The sequence below is a fragment of the Rhinoderma darwinii genome, chromosome 1 (genome assembly GCF_050947455.1).
Source record: "Rhinoderma darwinii isolate aRhiDar2 chromosome 1, aRhiDar2.hap1, whole genome shotgun sequence".
Lineage (NCBI taxonomy): Eukaryota > Metazoa > Chordata > Amphibia > Anura > Rhinodermatidae > Rhinoderma > Rhinoderma darwinii.
The window spans coordinates 475,631,765-475,649,312 of NC_134687.1; the positions used below are offsets into that span (position 1 = coordinate 475,631,765).

The 17,548-nt window shown below is 43.3% G+C and overlaps 1 protein-coding gene across 1 annotated transcript; it reads right to left on the reverse strand.

The window, feature by feature from the left end:
• Window positions 1–433: 433 nt before the first annotated feature.
• On the reverse strand, window positions 434–17,007 carry TMED2 (transmembrane p24 trafficking protein 2). The gene is made up of 4 exons (XM_075833840.1): window positions 16,669–17,007; window positions 13,978–14,170; window positions 2,708–2,815; window positions 434–2,107 (listed from the first exon to the last, which is right to left on the reverse strand). Exons 1-4 carry the CDS (start codon window positions 16,846–16,848, stop codon window positions 1,983–1,985), a joined length of 606 nt encoding a protein of 201 aa, XP_075689955.1. The 5' UTR covers window positions 16,849–17,007; the 3' UTR covers window positions 434–1,982.
• Between the last annotated feature and the right edge of the window lie 541 nt (window positions 17,008–17,548).

Here is a 17,548-nt window from a genome sequence, read left to right on the forward strand (position 1 = left end):
AACGGCCCAAAAAAAAAATCTAAATTTTTGCAACTTTTAAAAGTTCTTAAATTCCCCCCCGTTGTCCTGTTCTAACCTATGGACTGCTCTCTTGTAGCTGGTTGTAAGATTTAATACTTACTCATTGATGACGTTCTTGCAGTCACAGAATATCTACACTACACTACCATGTAACGCTGGCCAGTTGATTCTGGTAGAATTTGATGATAATCCATATTTATGGGGGCTACTAGATAGTCACCCCACTTAAACCATCACAGAAAACTAGGAGGTTGACTTAAATCTGGCGCCAGCTGTCTGGCAACCACTTTTATTCCCATCTATAGGCCAACCTTCCTATTGTCCATAGCCAGCTTCCTTGTTGGGTAATTACTATGGGATAGACCGACTTCATTCAAACACAAGAATAATATCTTACAACAAGGTTTCAGACCATTCATTGACAGATGAAGTCTATTAAAAATGCTAAGTGTCATTTACTAATATTTATTACACTGTGGATAAAACATAACCGCAGCATGCTCTGATTTCGGTGCAGAACATGTTCAGAAGCATGTGGCGGAGATTTTTGAAATCTCATCCACTTGCCTGCAACAGTCTTCCACTGCAGATTTTCCCCTTGCAAATCCGGACAGAAAATGTGCAACAAACCTGCTACGCGTGCAGGGGCCCAAGTCTGAATGTGGTTATTTTCTGTACACTCAGCAAAAAAAATAAAAAAAATAATAATAATTATAGCGGTTGATCAAAATGAGAAAGACATGGCTGCTTCAGCTTCATTGAAGTGAATTGGGCTTAGCTGCAATACCAAACACAACCTGTGGAAAAATGTGGCACTGTTTTTGGAAGAAAGCAGTCATGTTTTTCTAAGGTCACATGCACACGACTGTAGATTTCGTCCGTAATTGCGGTCTGTAATTACGGACCCATTCATTTCTATTGACCACGGACACCTTACCGTATATTTGTGGGAAGGTGTCCGGGCCATAGAAAGCCTCCGCAAAAGATAGGGCATGTCCTATCTTTTGCTTTTTACGGACCGTGCTCCCATACTTTATATGGGAAAACGGGACGAAAATACAGGTGGCTGTCTGCGGCACCAGCGGCCGGCCGTGCCCATAATCGCATACCGTGATTACGGGCACGGCTGTGTGCACGAGTCCTAAATCTGGACAACACATTCCTTCTTTGCATAGCAGGCGATGACAAGAAAACAAGTTTATACAGGAAGGACATAAAAACGAGTACAAATAATAAAGCCGCGTCACCGATAGCAACCAACTGGACCACAGTTCTCAATGTAGGAGCTAGAGAAAGAATGCAGCATCTGGATTGGTCTCTACAGAAAACTCCTCCACTTTTCACCTGCTCTCGTTTTTAGAAGTCCACACCAATATCTTTTGTGAAGATTACCAGAAGGACTCGGATTTCTTTCATTACTAATATCTGCATTTCTGAGCATCTTTAAACAAAGCTCTAACCAGTGTAAGACTCTTCTTCAGGCAGAACTTGCTAGCTAATGAAGTATTGGAAAATACATAGGACAAAGCACAACAATTATCCTAGGAATTCAGGAGAATTACATTTGCTCACAACGGATATTGCAGGTTAAATTTGTGTGGCTTATTTGGAGCCATCTGCTTTATAAACCTCTTTGGCTCTTAGTCTCCATAAAAAAAAAATTTGCAAGAGTCGAGTTGTAAGAAAGACAAATGTAACTAGATGTACTTCCAATCCGGACGGGTACCACAAAGCAGACAGTGCTCTAGATCTTCGCAGAACGTCACTTCAGTTTGATTTCAAGGGACTTTCCTGAAGGTAACAAATGCAGCATGATGTTTATTTGTGCTACAATGAGCATTTTCAAATCAAAAATTGCTAAATTAAATTTTAAAATTGGTCGGGGCCAAGTTAACAAGAACGGGGGGAAAAAATTGGGATCATCATCAGGCCAAAAACAAAATCCCCACAGGTGCAGTATCCTAAACCACTCGTCGAACTTCAAAAAATCTCTTCAGATAGTAGATTTGCCCCAGTGTCATAGCAACAAGTACAAGGGCTTCAAAAAACGACCAAAGTACCACCCTGCTGTTCGTGTTGTCATTAACTGTTGAGATAAGACAGAAGAATTAGTGCAAATTGGAAAAGACGCACATGTAATACTGCCCATATAGTAACACCAAGTAGGGAAATTAGCATCAGGGTACTTTGCCACCATGCGGCAGCCCACATGCGGTGGGTGGGATTATTTTTAATTCCCCACGCAATTTTGCCTATAATATAGCAGTTTTCCTGCAAAACCGCACGGTCATACAATATGATTGTTAACAGCCAAACGGTTTTGCGGGTAAAACTGCAGTTTTAACAGAAAAAAATCATACACCCAGTTAACAAGCTATTTGAAAACCCCTCCCACCGCAATTTTACAGTGTGCAAGAGGCCTGACAAGGGGTTGTATCACAATGATAACCCCTGCCCATATGCTTTATAAGGGCATATGCACATCACAGGATAGACTCCCCTCTAGAGTCCTGCCACTCTATTATGACCCATAGTTAGAATAAAAATGTACAAACCTCCTAATTAACTCAAATGAACATACAAAATACATGCGGAATTACAATGAATTAGAAAAAAAAAGTTCTGACAATAAATCATAGTATACTATACCCACATTATCTTGTTGGGAGATATTAAAGGGACTCACTTGCTCTGTGTATTCTTTCCCGCACTTCCATGTATTCTTGCTCGTGTTTCACAGCTGTCATGGCCACTGCAAGTTCATTTATCATCTCTTCCAGCTTGTTCTGGTGGGCTGCACAGCAGGTGAACAAACACATTGTAATATATTTCAATATGAAATCAAACAGTGAATACTTGTCATAGCAGACAGGCAAGGTTAATACAAGTTACTGATCAACAAATGTAACAGTAAAACCTCCAGACAGATTAGTGCATACGGGGCAGTTTTTTTTTTTCTTGTTTAATTAATTTAATAAAATTCAATGTAGAGCAAAGAACACATGGAAAAAATAAATTAAATATGTAATCAAAATAACGATATATTTAATTTTTTTTTTTAACACGTTGTTTTGACATGTATTACGCATTGGTTTTTTTCTGCCTCCAAATTACGCTGTGTGAACATTGGATACAACTTTCCTGACCATTATGACTTGTATTCCACATTTTTCCCCTCTGTATGCTCCATTTAATTGTCAGTCATTCTTGAGCTCAGTTCCAGAGAACAGCTGCTATGATGTCTCCCACACACAACACACACAGAGAAAAGAGGAAATCCTTCTCATATCTCTCTGTAGAACGCCCTCAGAAGAAGCAGCGGCGGCGGCATGGACTACATCATACAGCAGTTATGAGCTGTGAATCCAGCTGTGAATCCAGCACCGCGGTAAGACAGTAGAACACTTACTAGAAGAAGCACGAGCGTCTGGCTGCGGCTGCTCCTTCCCCCTCCCCTCTCCATAGACTTTTATAGGCAGTAGGTATAAGGTTGATAATCTCTTTATCTCTCCCTGATTTTAGCAGTGAATTCAGAGAGTGATAACAGGAGCAAGGGGTGAGGGAAGAAGAGTTTAGTAAGTAGAGATCGAGGCATTTTTCTGAAATAAGTTTCTGATCTAAGTTTGTACTATTGATTTATGGAAACATGACTGAAAAGGTATAGTAAGATGGCAGACCCAGGGGCTATTGTTAAGCTCACAGCTGCCATACAAGCCCATTGGGTGACAAAGGGCATTCTCCCTCTGCCCAACCACTGCATCGAAGAGATTAAAAAAACAGGATCCGTTTTATCTTCAATCCCAGCCATTAGAGCGAGAGATCAGCTGTATAACACACATGGCATCTGCAAGAGAAAGCGCAGACTTCCCTCCCGAGTCCTCACAGCATACATAAACGGAGGGATGCGCAGCTCTTTTGGCACCGAATGGCTAAAGGGGTATTCTCACCGTAGACATTTATGGCCTATCCACAGAATATGCAATAAATGTCTAATAGGTGCAGGTCCTAGAGGTGGAACCCGCATCTATTGCTAAAACGTGGCAAAATTACCTCTGCCCTATATTGTCCCGCTGTCTGTGCCCTCCAGCCAGCGACTGACAAGGTGGTTGGGAGTACAGAAACAGCAGTGATGGCTGAATTGCTCTGTTTCAGTTTTTCCCATAAACGTGAATGGGAGCTACGGAAACAATCTGGCGTATCGAGCTAAAATGTTTCCGGAACTCGGGAGTAACGGAAACAGCGTAGTGTGCTGTGCTACACGGTTTCAGTAACGCTCAGTTAAGCAAGCCCAGCCGTTTCTGTAACTCCTGACCATGAGGTCAGTGGGAAATAGAAGGAACAAGAGACAGTGGTCAGGCGGCCCCTGTTCTAGATATAGATGTGGGTCCCAAAGTTGGCATAAGAATCTATTGGACATTTATGGCGTGTTCTGTGGCGATGCCATAAATGTTCGAGATGGGAATACCCCTTTAAAAATATCCTACTTCCCTTCAAATAAAAACAAAATTAAGATATGGTGAGCCTGTATTGTTTATACTAACAAATGGGGTCCAAATAGACAGGATCTTAGTCTCTCAGTACTTTATAAGGAAGTCATGCGGTCATTTAAACACCAAATTATAGAATTCTGGCTGCCTGCAACCACCCCTAAGGGGTGCTTACTAGCAATAGGAGATGTATTAATGGTAAATTATGGCATAGTGTAAGTGAAGGTCCGCTCCTTTGCAATTTTTCCCTGGACAGCGTAGCTCCCGGGTACCCGCCGTGCAGGATGGGGGGGGGGGGGGTGCCCCTAAATGTCAATATCACAGCAGTCAATTTTTGGCTCGTCCTAGGATTATGAGATAAACTTGTCAAATGTGAAACTCTATGCAATAGACCTATAAGGATATAGTATAAAATAACCCAGAACAAGTATGAAACACCTGTAGGTAAGGGCTCAGAGGTGACTTTTAATGACCTAAAGGGAAAGTTCAGTTAGCAGGAATCTAAGGACAGCCACTAGCATCAACAGATCAAAAGGGGAGTTCTTGCGAGAATGCAAATGCTCCCCTCAGAATTTTTCCATGGAGGCTTGATGTCTAATCCTTCTCACCGTCGGCCCAACATGAAGTTAGTGATACATGACACAAGAAGATCAATCAGTGTCTTAAATGGTTTAATAACAAATGTACAGGTCAACTCCTGCAATTTCCTTGCGGAACAAAACGAAGTGATCTAATCATTCTTAGATCTGCTTTAAGTGTCGCTAGTATTCAGGAATCTGCTCATGAAAATCTGGAAATTCCTGTTGTCTAAACTCAAAATGGGTGTCTATTTCTTGGTTTCAGCCCCTGTCTAGGCCCTTGCCTCTGGGTCCTTGGATGGCCTAGAAGAGATTAAGAATAAGTAACCCAAGCTACCAACAGGTAAAACCTAGGTAGCGGTCCTTTCCCCCAGAACAAGTACGTTTGCAGGTCATAGATTCCTGCAAACTGAACTTTCTTCTTCGGGGAGTTAGCCACCTAGCACCAGCTGATGGGAAGAGTAGCACACACCTAGTGGCAGCTCTCAAACTCTAGGTGTCAAGTTTTAGAAGGGCGCCAATACAATTCAAAAATGGTGTTCGATGATGACCATCTGTCCGCTCGAAGGATTGCTGGAGAGCGAATCCCTTTTGCTGTGGCATAGAGGAAGCAGCTCCTCTATTAAAATGGGCCTTGGAGGTCATGGTTTCTATGCCCGAACTTCTCATCGCAAACAGGATCCAGCTCCTAATGGCGTTTGCTAAGGCCCGCAAAGGAGGTCTGAAGGTTAAGAAAAGATGTGATTTCCCCTCTCTGTGGAGCAGATGTTTTCTTGCAGTGTTTGAACCATGCAGAGCGAAGGTTCACCTGAATCACTGATAAAAATCCAATTCTATCGGGGCTTCATTCAGCTGAACCTACTCCTAAAGGGACATTCACTTTCCGGCATAGTACTAAGAAACCATAAGAGGGGTTCTACCTACCATGTGGCTGAATAGTTAAGCGTTATAGGTCTAGCAGCAGTTGAACCCTTAATTAGTCTGAGGTAAGATTTAGGATTAACAAGTTCAAGGCTGAGCCTAATGACTAAGGCCTCGTGCACACTTTCATCACCGTTTTCAAGGCCGTTTTTGACGGATCCGTGGGCCCGTTTTAGCGGCCGTGTGATTTCTGTGTGCACTCCGTGTTTCCGTGCGCGGAACATGGTACTGTCCAGGGTGCTGAAAGAGCAGCGTTGTTCAGCGCTAGTCACTGCACAGGGTGCTGAAAGAGTTAATGGGCTGCACTGATCGGCAGTAACTTTCAGCACCCTGGACAGTGACTAGCGCTTTAGAATGACCATGCTCGGCGCTCGCAAAATACAATTTTAAATGAAATTTAAAAAAAATTAAAAAATCGGTTCATACTTACTTTCCTCCTGTCCGGCCTCCAGGGATGACGTTTCATCGCATATCACTGCTGCAGACAATCACAGACTGTAGTGGCGGTCACGCAAGTTAGGATGACGCTTCATCCCATGTGACCGCCTCTGCAGCCAATCACAGGCTGCAGCGGCCACATGGACTGCCGCATCATACAGAAAGGTCGGACTGGGGGAAGAAGAGGGACTCGTCACCAAGACAACGACCGGTTACGTATGAACTGCTTTCTATTTTATTTTTAATCAGCAGCCTCTTCTCTCTATCAGTGATGGATAGAGAGAAGTGGCTGCCGATTAGTGGAATATATTTGTAATGTACTTCTGCCCGCCCGGCCGTTGCTAGGCAACGGCTCCGTCACACACGGATGCCTTCAGTTTTTTTTGACAGCCCCATTGACTTGCATGGGCCTCACGGTCACGGAATCTTGGACCAAAGTAGGACATGCTCTACTTTTGATCGGAACGGAGCAACGGGACCGTCAAAAAAACTGAAGTGTGTATGGCCCCATTGAAATGAATGGGTCAGTGTGCTAGCCGTCAGAAAAACAGCTAGCACCATGAAGGAAAAAACGGAAGTGTGCATGAGGCCTTAAATGGAACCGGTCACCAGCATTTCACCTATTAAACCAGCAATACCTGGAGGAAGTGGGTGAAAAAACATTTTTATGTAACCCATAATTATCTTGTAAGTAGGCTCTGTACCTTTAGCATTCAGTATTTTTAGCGTTCCCTGCGCCATATGCTAATGAGCATAAGAGTCATATCTTCGCTTGAAAACAATCATATCTTCATTCCTCAAGACTTTCCGAGTTAACCACGCCTCCTTACTTTTGATTGACATCTCATCGCCTCCCCCCAGCACACAAGAAATCCCGCGCTTGCGCATCGATGTCCTGTTCGGACACCATAGCAGCGCATGTGCAGCAACTAGATTTGAGGCCCGGACGAAGCAGGGAAGGGTGTTGGACCATTCATGGAAGGCGCATGCACGCTCTCAGGCGAGATTTCCGCACTCAGGGCGGGCATAAAAAGAGGAACGAACGAGACTGCCGGATTATTAGCATTTACGGTCGGAGGAGTTTAGGAGGGGGATAATGGCAATGAACTTTTGAAAACAGCGAGGGGTGAGTAGTTCAATAGGTGAAATGCTGGTGAAAGAATGGAATTTGTGTGCCAGAAAAAGAGACTGCTGATATTAGTGACTCTACAGGAGTACCAATCCAGTAATTCCACAATGACAACCTTATCTCTTACATCTAAAATGCGTAGGCTAACTGTTTTGCAACTACCCCTTTCTCCATTTAGAATTTTTAAAGGAATGAAATAAAGTTAGAAGACTTTTTATTATCAAGCGCTGGTTCCAGACCTTTTTTTTTTTTTTTTTTTTAAAACATATTTTTATTGATTTTCTGAAAATTTTTCACATAACATGATATGCAATAAACTGTTACAGGAATATAGTCACCTATTGTTGATGGTATGAAAAAAACACATTCCTACAATGACACTAAGCTCATAGTTGTTTACATCATTATGTGACAGTTATTGAAGGTCATTACAGAAATTTCCATAACATTTGGTGAACAGCGTTAACAATGAATATCCCTGAGAAACAATGCATACAAAACTTATTTAATATACGTATAAACATGAATAACCTAAACTGGAGCCACATGAAGCTACATTCCTAACCGAGTTGGCCTAGATATCATTTCAAAGTTATAGATATTATGTTCTACGTGTTCTCAACACTCCTAAGGTGCCCTTAAGATCCTCTATCAGGTACCAAGGTGATCCCGTGAATGGATCGATCATTTTGCATATCTCCTCCCCCGAGAAATGCTCTGTTATGAATAGTTTCCATTTCCCAAAAAATCTCCCCCCTTGTGCATCTTTGTGTTTTAGAACATCCATTCTATCTAAATAGAATAGGCTTTTCATCCCCTGTACAACCTCACTTGATTGCGGGATATCTGGTACCAACCATTTCTGGAGTATGCATCGTTTTGCCACCATCAATGCCGCATGTGTAATGGGGGGCAAGTGGGTTACTTCTGTGTCATCTGACCCTCCATCATGCTGGACATGTAAAAGAACTTCCATTGGCCCCAGGAGCCCCTTAAATTTGCTTATTTGTTGCACTAAAGATGTCATTTCTTTCCAAAATGGCTGTATTTTGGTGCATGCCCAAAACCCATGGTACATGTCTGTGCGAGGTGATCCACACCTCGGGCATGAAGTCTTTCTATCTGGTTTAGTTATGGAAGGGGGCAAGGTGAACGCATATATGGCATGATGGAGGATTTTTAAGTGGGTTTCTCTCCATTTCTCGCTTGTTATATGTTTTCTGAGATCCACCAACCCCATTTCCACATGTTTGGCAATATTAGGCAAGCCAAATAGCTTTTCCCATTTCATAAATGCCTGAGCTGGTGTCACCTTTAATAGCACTGGCTTTAGGGTGTTATACAGTTGCGATATGGACCTGTGGTGTGTGCTTAGGAACCATGAGTCAAACAGGTTGGGGTGGGTCTCGTCGGATATGTCCGCCAGTTTTGCTTTGCATGAAGATCAGACCTTTTTGCTGCTATCCCTTTGGCTAAGGAGTGTCTTTGCATTTGTATAAAACACTAACTGGTTGTCTAGGTATATCAAACACATAATCCCTAATGACCTTAGGTGTGTGAAGACCTTCATGACCCTTGTGATGGTGTAAGGAAAACCGGGGAGAATATAACATTGCAATAGTTAATTCTGCCTCTCCACCTGAATTGTAAGAAACACCTGTTGATCTAATATGGAATATTTAATATTTTAAATCTATTCTGAATAAGGACCGGTTCGCATCAGCATTCACTTTGCGTTCAGGGGTTCCGTCTGAGGTTTCCGTCGTGGAACCCCGCAACGGAAAGTCAAACGGAAACCATAGCTTCTGTTTGCATCACCATTGATATCAATGTTGGCGGAAACATTGCTAAAGGTTTCCGTTTGTCAACATTCCGGCAGGTTTCCGTTTTTTCGACTGAATCAATAGCGCAGTCCAATTATTTTCAATAAAGGTGAGCTGCAATACTAGAGAGACACAGAGTTTGGGCACAGAAACCTCCTCGTTGTAACTGGCAGATCGAGGAGGATTATAATCTCCTCATCTGAGGAGCAATCAGAAGATAGGAACTCCAAGGTGTGTTTTCTACAGTTCTATGGGTATATCCCAACAGAAATTCTCACGAGAACTCCCCTCACGTTATGACAGCCACCTCAGGCGGTACGGGGATCGCGTATCTCAGACGACAAAGGGAAGATGACAGCACCCATCAGCTGGTGCTAGCTGGCTGCCTCCCCGAAGAACAAAAAGTCACGGGTGATTCGCGATGATTGCAAAACCTGACAGGGAATTATTGCTATTGTAATGCAACTTGTTACCCTCAGAGAAACATTGAGGTTGATACAAGACTGCATGCTTTCCTAAATTCTGGAGAACTGAAGCAATACATTTCACTGAACTGAGTTAAAAGCACTATTTAGATATTTGGCTTTAAAATATTGCTGTAAATGGGACACATGTTGTCTATGATATCGAAGGCTCAGCAGGGCTGCTGAGAGATTTTGAGGATCTGAACCTCCAACCCTTGCTTCAGAAATTTAAGTCCAAAGTGACTGCCTTGTTTAAATTGTACCTTTCAGTGATAGGGAGAGTCAATCTGCCACAACTCTTATATGTGTTACATAATTCCCCAGTATGGTTTCCCCTTAACAGATTTCACAGAATTAACACATTTTAGGGATCTCATTTAGAAAAAAAAGGACACCCAAGCTTCGTTTCAAGGTCCTACAACGGACCAAGACCGAAGGGGGACTTGCTCTCCCAAACCCATGGTTATATTATATAGCAGCACAAGGTCAACACTTGAAGGGGTGGGGAGATGTGCAGGTTGAAGGGGCATCGGTGGCTATCCTGACATAATTGCCTGGTAAGGGTACACTGCTGTCGGTTTTGGAAAGGGAGGGGTTTGGCTTGAGACAGTCTAGCTTCCCGACAGTGTGGCTTATTCAGAAGGTCTGGGGCAGCTTAAACAATTAAGGAATATTACTGATTGTACAGAGTTCAAACCCTTTTGGAAGAATCACTCACTAGTGGAGATGGATGGCGCTGTATTTTGCCAGTCCTTGGGATTGGAGAGGGTGAGAGTGGTTAGTTGAAGATAAATTTAAATCTTTCCAACAGTTACCGGATGAGTTTCATATCCGACGACAGAGTTTTTACAGGTACTTACAATTGAGACACGCATATGAGGCTCAGGTCAAAAGAAAGCCTCTGTTGATACAAAAGGATGCTATGTTACATCAGAAGGATATATGAAGGGTCTCATTTTGGCTTTATACGGGCAATTATTGGATTAATACTTAGAGGCATTCTCTGTAGTCAGGATGCACAAATGGGATGAGTATATACCAGGTATTACAGCTCATCAGTGGAATGATATTTTATGCAAGTTGAACGCAACCGATGTGCCACTCAGGTTGTTTTTAACAGCATCCGAGTGGCACCAGATAGTCTTCACGGACCCATTCGCTTCAGCGGGTGAATAGAGTCCGTGAAGAAAACTGATCCGATTCTCCGATCCGTATAAAGATAGGACATGTCCTATCTTTCCACAAATCACTGACGGGACTGAGCCGGCGCACACTGTCATGTGCATGAGGCATTAGAAGCGGTTACATCTCTGGGGGTGGGTGCACGGCTGTCACAGCTATACATACTGCAGAGTGCACAAGATGCCACAATTGCTATATCACATAGCAGTACGTGCAGATGCGAGATGCCCAAGGTGCAGACAGGAAATAGCGGATGTTATACACAGGTTATGGAGTTGCGTGCAATTGCACCAATATTGGTCATAAATTTTGGAAATCGTAGCTGAAGAACTCAATTTGTGTACCCAGGGACCCTAAGATTTGCATGTTGTGTTGTGTTGAAGAACTTTCATTAGATACGCAGGGCAAAATGGCAGTGGGATGTCTTTATGTAGCGAGAAACTCAGAATTTCACTGGATACAACCTGTATCGCCTTCCAAGGCTGAGCTTATTGGGAAAGTAAGTGTTATGCGAATGAACGAAAGGGCCATGTTTTGTAAAAGTACCTTAAAAATTCGAAAAGCTGTGGCAGCCGTGGCTACACACCATTGGGTTAGCGAATACTTCTGTGCTGAGGGACAGGATGCGTGACACACCAATGACACAACCACCCGAGCTCAGGGACTAGGTAAAGAAACGTTGATCTTTTCTGGGTGTTGAGACATATCCAAATATGTAACATATTGAAACGTTTATGTATTCACGATGTGTGATGATCCTTGATTCTGCTTGTGTGGCCTTCGGTTCCCTACCCTGCGCGGTAGCCACCTATGATACTGCAACACTGTTGGATATACAATGTACATATATGCCTTGAACGGGAAGGGCTGGGATTTAGGGGTTAACTGAAATGTGTATGTTTCGATTTGTTGAAAATGTTATAAAAATATCTGATTAAAAAATATTGCTGTAAAGGAACACAGCAAACCGCATGCCAACCCTGAGCAAAACAATGCTTGTTAGTTGAGACACATACCAATTCCTTCATTATCTGTATCAACTCACATCAATGCCATGCCAAAGGAGGGGTTAAAAATGAAATTAAAAAAAATCATGAATTCAGAGTAGCATTTGCTCTAGACATTGGGGAAAAAAAAAAAAAGAAAAAAAAAGGAACTCTAATAAGCTTCCAAACCACAATAGACATACCATCCCATGTATCTCCTCCACCTAAGAGAATTATAGAGATGAGAACACATGCAGTGAATTGTGTTAATAATTGAGTCTTATGTACTACTGCTCCTCTGAGCAGACATATCGTCCTGGTTGGACTAATTTTAAAGAGAACCTTTCACCTCCCCATACATGTGCAGCATGTAATGGGCAGGGCTGCACAAACCCTGGGGCACTTAACTTTTTTTTTTCTACTCCCCTCCATTATTTAGATATCGGTGCCGTTATATTTGGCGCCCGATATTTAAATAACTCCCTGAACGGTCAATGGGGTGTGATACTATGGCTGTGACACAGTCCAATCAGCTATAGACCGTGCCACGGCAAGAGCTGGAGAGAGGAGAGCGTGTGCGCGCACCCTTCAGCTGTCGGCAGACAAGACTGACCTCTTGCGAGAGATCAGTCTTGTACTTGTCTGCGAACTGGCAAGGGGGTGTTTCACTGCTGCGATAGTGCAAGAGCTGGAGAGAGGAGAGCGCGTATGCGTGCGGCTCTCCTCTCTCCAGCTCTTGCACTGTCGCAGCAGTGAAACACCCCCTTGCCAGTTCGGCAGACAAGTACAAGACTGTGTGATCTCTCACGAGAGATCAGTCTTGTGCTTCTCTGCCGACAGCTGAAGCGTGAAAGCGTGTGCGCGCACATGCTCTCCTCTCTCCAGCTCTTGCTGTAACACTGTCCGCTACGGACAGTGTCACAGCCATAGTAACACGCCCCCTTGCCATTACATGCCCCATTGACAGTTCAGGGGGTTATTTAAATATCGGGCAAACCAAATAGAGCACCACCGATATCTAAATAACGGAGGAGAGTAGAAAAAAAAAATTTAAAGTGCCCCATGGTTTGTGCAGCCCTGCCCATTACACGCTGCACATGTATCGGCAGGTAGAAGGTTCTCTTTAAAGGCTAAATTCATAAACTTAGGTGACAGATAACAGGTGGCTCCCACATGTCCGAGCCACGAAGGACCCGCTGTCACTGAACCAGTCAGTCAGCTGACTTGACGGATTCGGGTTTGAGACCAAGATACAGCTTCTATGTATCCAGTATACATAGAAGCTGTCTCACAAAAATTGCACATTTTTTAAAAATAAAAAAACAATAAAAAAGTTGCTTAAAATACCATGATACATTGTTTTATTTAAAAAATAAATAAATAAAAAAGGTTTTAAAAGCTCACATAGCCTTTGAGGACGGGCTAATTTTACTTTAGTAATGGGGAGTAATTCTGAGGAATACAAAAGCACTAAAGGTGATGCTGTCACCAAGTCCACCCTTTCATAAAGAGGTTACTGTAACCATAAACATCCTCATTCCACCCACAATCCTCAATTTCAGGGGGCTAAAAACTTCTGCTTATATTATACTAACAGAGCTTGCACTCTTTCTACCAATCAGCACCGAAGAATTCGACTTGTTCGATCCCCGTTTCCAACCACCTCAATGTTTCCATAGAGAAGAAACTGCTGACAGATGATAGTCAAAATTTCTGAAATCCTCAAACAATTTCGAGTCTATGGAGAAGGCCTGGCTGCTCGAAAAACAGGGAACAGTTTGGCAATTTCAAAGGAAAAATCTGATGCCTATGGACAGCTTTACAAAAAAAGAATTCAGTGAAGATTCTGTAAAAAAATTATATATATATATACACATACACCATACATTTAGTCTTGTGCAATCATCACTAAAGTAACTAATCTACAGGATTTTAGGAAGCAACTCACCTTCTGTTTCCATGTCCTGGCCTTTCGGGGCTTCTCCTATGTCAATAGTGAACATCACTATCTTTGGAGTCATTGTTGACATTCTGTTACTGAAACAAAATTTGTACGTTCCATCCATATGTGCGGCAAAGGTGTACTTTCCACTGGATTCTCTGTCTCCTTTATAAATACCTTTATTGTCAGGACCAGTGATCTAAAACAGAAAAGGGAGGTTTTTGTTTTGTCTTGAGTTTTTTTGGCACGTTTGAGGCGAAAACGGCATCTGATACCGTGCCGAAAACACCTCCCATTGATTTTAATGGGAGGCGGTGGCGTTTTTTTGCCATGAGCAGAAAAAACACTCGTGGGAAAAAGCAGCTCCTTCGGGCATTTCCGTCTCTGACCTCCCATTGACATCATTGGGAGGCAGAGGGAGCGGTTTTGCAGCGTTTTCTGCCCGGGGTGCTCAACGGCCACGGCCGAAAATCACCACGAAAAAGGAATTTTGAGGCAGATTTTACTTCATTGTTCCAGTGTGACTGTGCAATGAAAGAAGCTGGGCTGGAACAATGAGAAGTGTATGACGCTGATTGGTCACTGATTGGTCAGCATCATACACTGCTCTGTACAACGCCCAGTTGGTCAGAAGTAAAAACACGCCCAGTTGTCTATTAAACTAATTAGCATAAATCAAAAATTGCTCAAAAATGATCGTTTTTCAAAATAAAAACCACCATTGTTATCTACATTACAGCGCCAATCTCCTTATGTAGGAGATTGGGCACTTATAATCTGGGGACAGAGCCTCTTTAAAGAGGCTCTGTCACCAGATTTTGCAACCCCTATCTCCTATTGCAGCAGATCGGCGCTGCAATGTAGATAAGAGTAACGTTTTTGTTTTTTTTAAAAACGAGCATTTTTGGCCAAGTTATGACCATTTTTATATTTATGTAAATGAGGCTTTCTAAAGTACAACTGGGCGTGTTTAAAGTTATGTACAAGTGGGCGTGTATTGTGTTCGTTACAACTGGGCGTGTATTATGTGTGTTACATCTGGGCGTGTTTACTTCTTTTACTAGCTGGGCGTTCTGACGAGAAGTATCATCCACTTCTCTTCAGAACGCCCAGCTTCTGGCAGTGCAGACACAGCCGTGTTCTCGAGAGATCACGCTGTGACGTCACTCACTTCCTGCCCCAGGTCCTGCATCGTGTCGGACGAGCGAGGACACATCGGCACCAGAGGCTACATTTGATTCTACAGCAGCGTGCAGGTAAGTCGGTGTAGCTATTTACCTGCAAACGCCGATGCTGCTGCAGAATCAACTGTAGCCTCTGGTGCCGATGTGTCCTCGCTCGTCTGACACGATGCAGGACCTGGGGAAGTGACGTCACAGCGTGATCTCTCGAGAACACGCTGTGTCTGCACGGCCAGAAGCTGGGCGTTGTGAAGAGAAGTGGATGATACTTCTATACACAACGCCCAGCTAGTAAAAGTAGTAAACACACCCCAATGTAACACACATAATACACGCCCAGTTGTACTTTAGAAAGCCTCATTTACATAAATATAAAAATGGTCATAACTTGGCTAAAAATGCTCGTTTTTTAAAAAAAAACAACTTTACTCTTATCTCCATTGCAGCGCCGATCTGCTGCAATAGGAGATAGGGGTTGCAAAATCTGGTGACAGAGCCTCTTTAACATCCACGTCAGCTTTCCCAATGCATGCATTAAAACGTAGGGATAAAACGCAGTATGAAATGGGCCAAACCTGTGATATCAGTAGAGGGATGGCATCGGGTGTGGTAAGATGCAGTCAAGTCAGCACAGTTGACGAGGCAAAAGTCTGTCACCCAAAGAGACTTGTGCGGTTACCTTGGCAACTCTACCGCCCAGCTCACTTTTACATCGGGGCGGGAGATTGGAAGTAAAGAGACAATTTAAATGCTCGGTCACCGATTTGCATCTAAAAAAAAAGTCTGACTGGCAAAGAGGTAAATATGCCAGGTTTACATACTCCAGCAATGTATTCTTCTCACACATGTCTGAGATGTGAGAAAACCACCATTGGATGGACACAGGCGTGGAAAGAATTTAGGCAATGCCACCGACAATCACAAAAACCACCAACAGGAACCTAATCGGATAAACCCGGGCAGGTGCAGATCTCCGCAAGAGCATAAGGGGCCGCCGGCGTCAGCCAGCGCTGCTACGCAATATTCTGAACATATTCAGGCGGTCAGTAAACAGCAAGGCCAAAGCATTTCTCTTTTACAGACTCTGAAGGACTAAGAACATTTGCAATGTAAATTTGACGGGTTTATTATTTTGCAAAACTTTGCTTTTACATTCTTAATGCACAACCATAATTGGGCAATCATTTTTTATTTACATAAATGCAAATTTTAGGGTTTCTAAGCAGAGACCTGATAAGATACGCTGTCTGTCTGTGGCCAATTCATTCGGTCTATTGGCATTGGCAATCTTTATACAGCGCTGTAGCCTGGAAGGAAACGTGTGGCACAAACCTGCAGCTGTGACAGACTGGTTCCCCCTATAAACCTTGCACGTTCATGACGCAGAGATCTGACGCTATCTAGTATAATGTGTCACAGCTGCTCGAGTCGTGTTTGCAGCAGCCCCTCAGAGGTAAAGCGGGCACATACTTCGTATATCTAAAGCAATAATCATTACATAAGCCCCCCTGCTCACCTCCACATCGATGTCCAAGAATCCCCCCTCCGCCACTTCAAAGATCAGGCCCATTTTGGTTCCGGACGTCACATGTTCGTAGTAGCATTCTTCAGCGTGAGCGTCGATGCTTACAAAGTAACCTGAGGCCGTGGCGGAGAAGAAGGCGAGCAGGGCTACAAGCTCCGATATCGTAAACATATTGAACGGAGGCTGGGAAACGAGCGAGCACAGGCCGGGAACCTTGCGGAGGAGTCTGGGCCTCACTGTAAAAGAGGCGTCACCGCTCTAGGCAGCCGGGGAACTAGCAGCTAGTGCCACGTAACGGCTCTACGGTGGCCCAGCTGGGACACGGTCACATCCGGGCAATAGAAACGTAGTGTAGACCTGGCAGTACGAGAAAGCGCGCTGTTACGTAAAGCTGACAGGAGCTCCGGTGGCCATTTTGTTTAAGGGAACATTACAGGAAGAAGAACAATTACATGGGTGTAAAATATATTCTTGCATCCTATTCCTCACCAGTGTTGACATACTCGACAAATTCTTATTACTGGAAACTTCCAGATCTGGTCCCCCTCTGTGTCACCCAAAATTTTCTCTATACGGATTTACTTAAAGAGAAGGTGTCATGAAAAATTTTTTTTTTCTGTTATTGCTTTTACTATGACATTAACATTTTTTTTATTTATTTGTGTTCTTGTGTTGTACTTTTTTCTTTTTTCCTTCTTTTACTTCTCTATGGGGACTGCCATTTATTTTTTCATCTCTGTATGTATCGATTAACGACACATACAGAGATGGAATACGGCACATACATCCCCATAGAGAATGCGAACGGGAGCCGTTCCATTCACTATAGTGTACACCGTCTGTGTGGGAACGGCGCATGCGCCGCTCCCAC

Excerpts from the sequence above, each read along its gene's own strand:
- TMED2 (XM_075833840.1), bottom strand. The coding sequence starts at position 16,848 with ATGTTTACGATATCGGAGCTTGTAGCCCTGCTCGCCTTCTTCTCCGCC. Across the intron at positions 14,171-16,668 it reads TCTTGGACATCGATGTGGAG|ATCACTGGTCCTGACAATAA; the intron begins GTGAGCAGGGGG and ends TTTCTGTTTTAG. Across the intron at positions 2,108-2,707 it reads GGAAAGAATACACAGAGCAA|TTAATGACAACACGAACAGC; the intron begins GTGAGTCCCTTT and ends TTATCTCAACAG.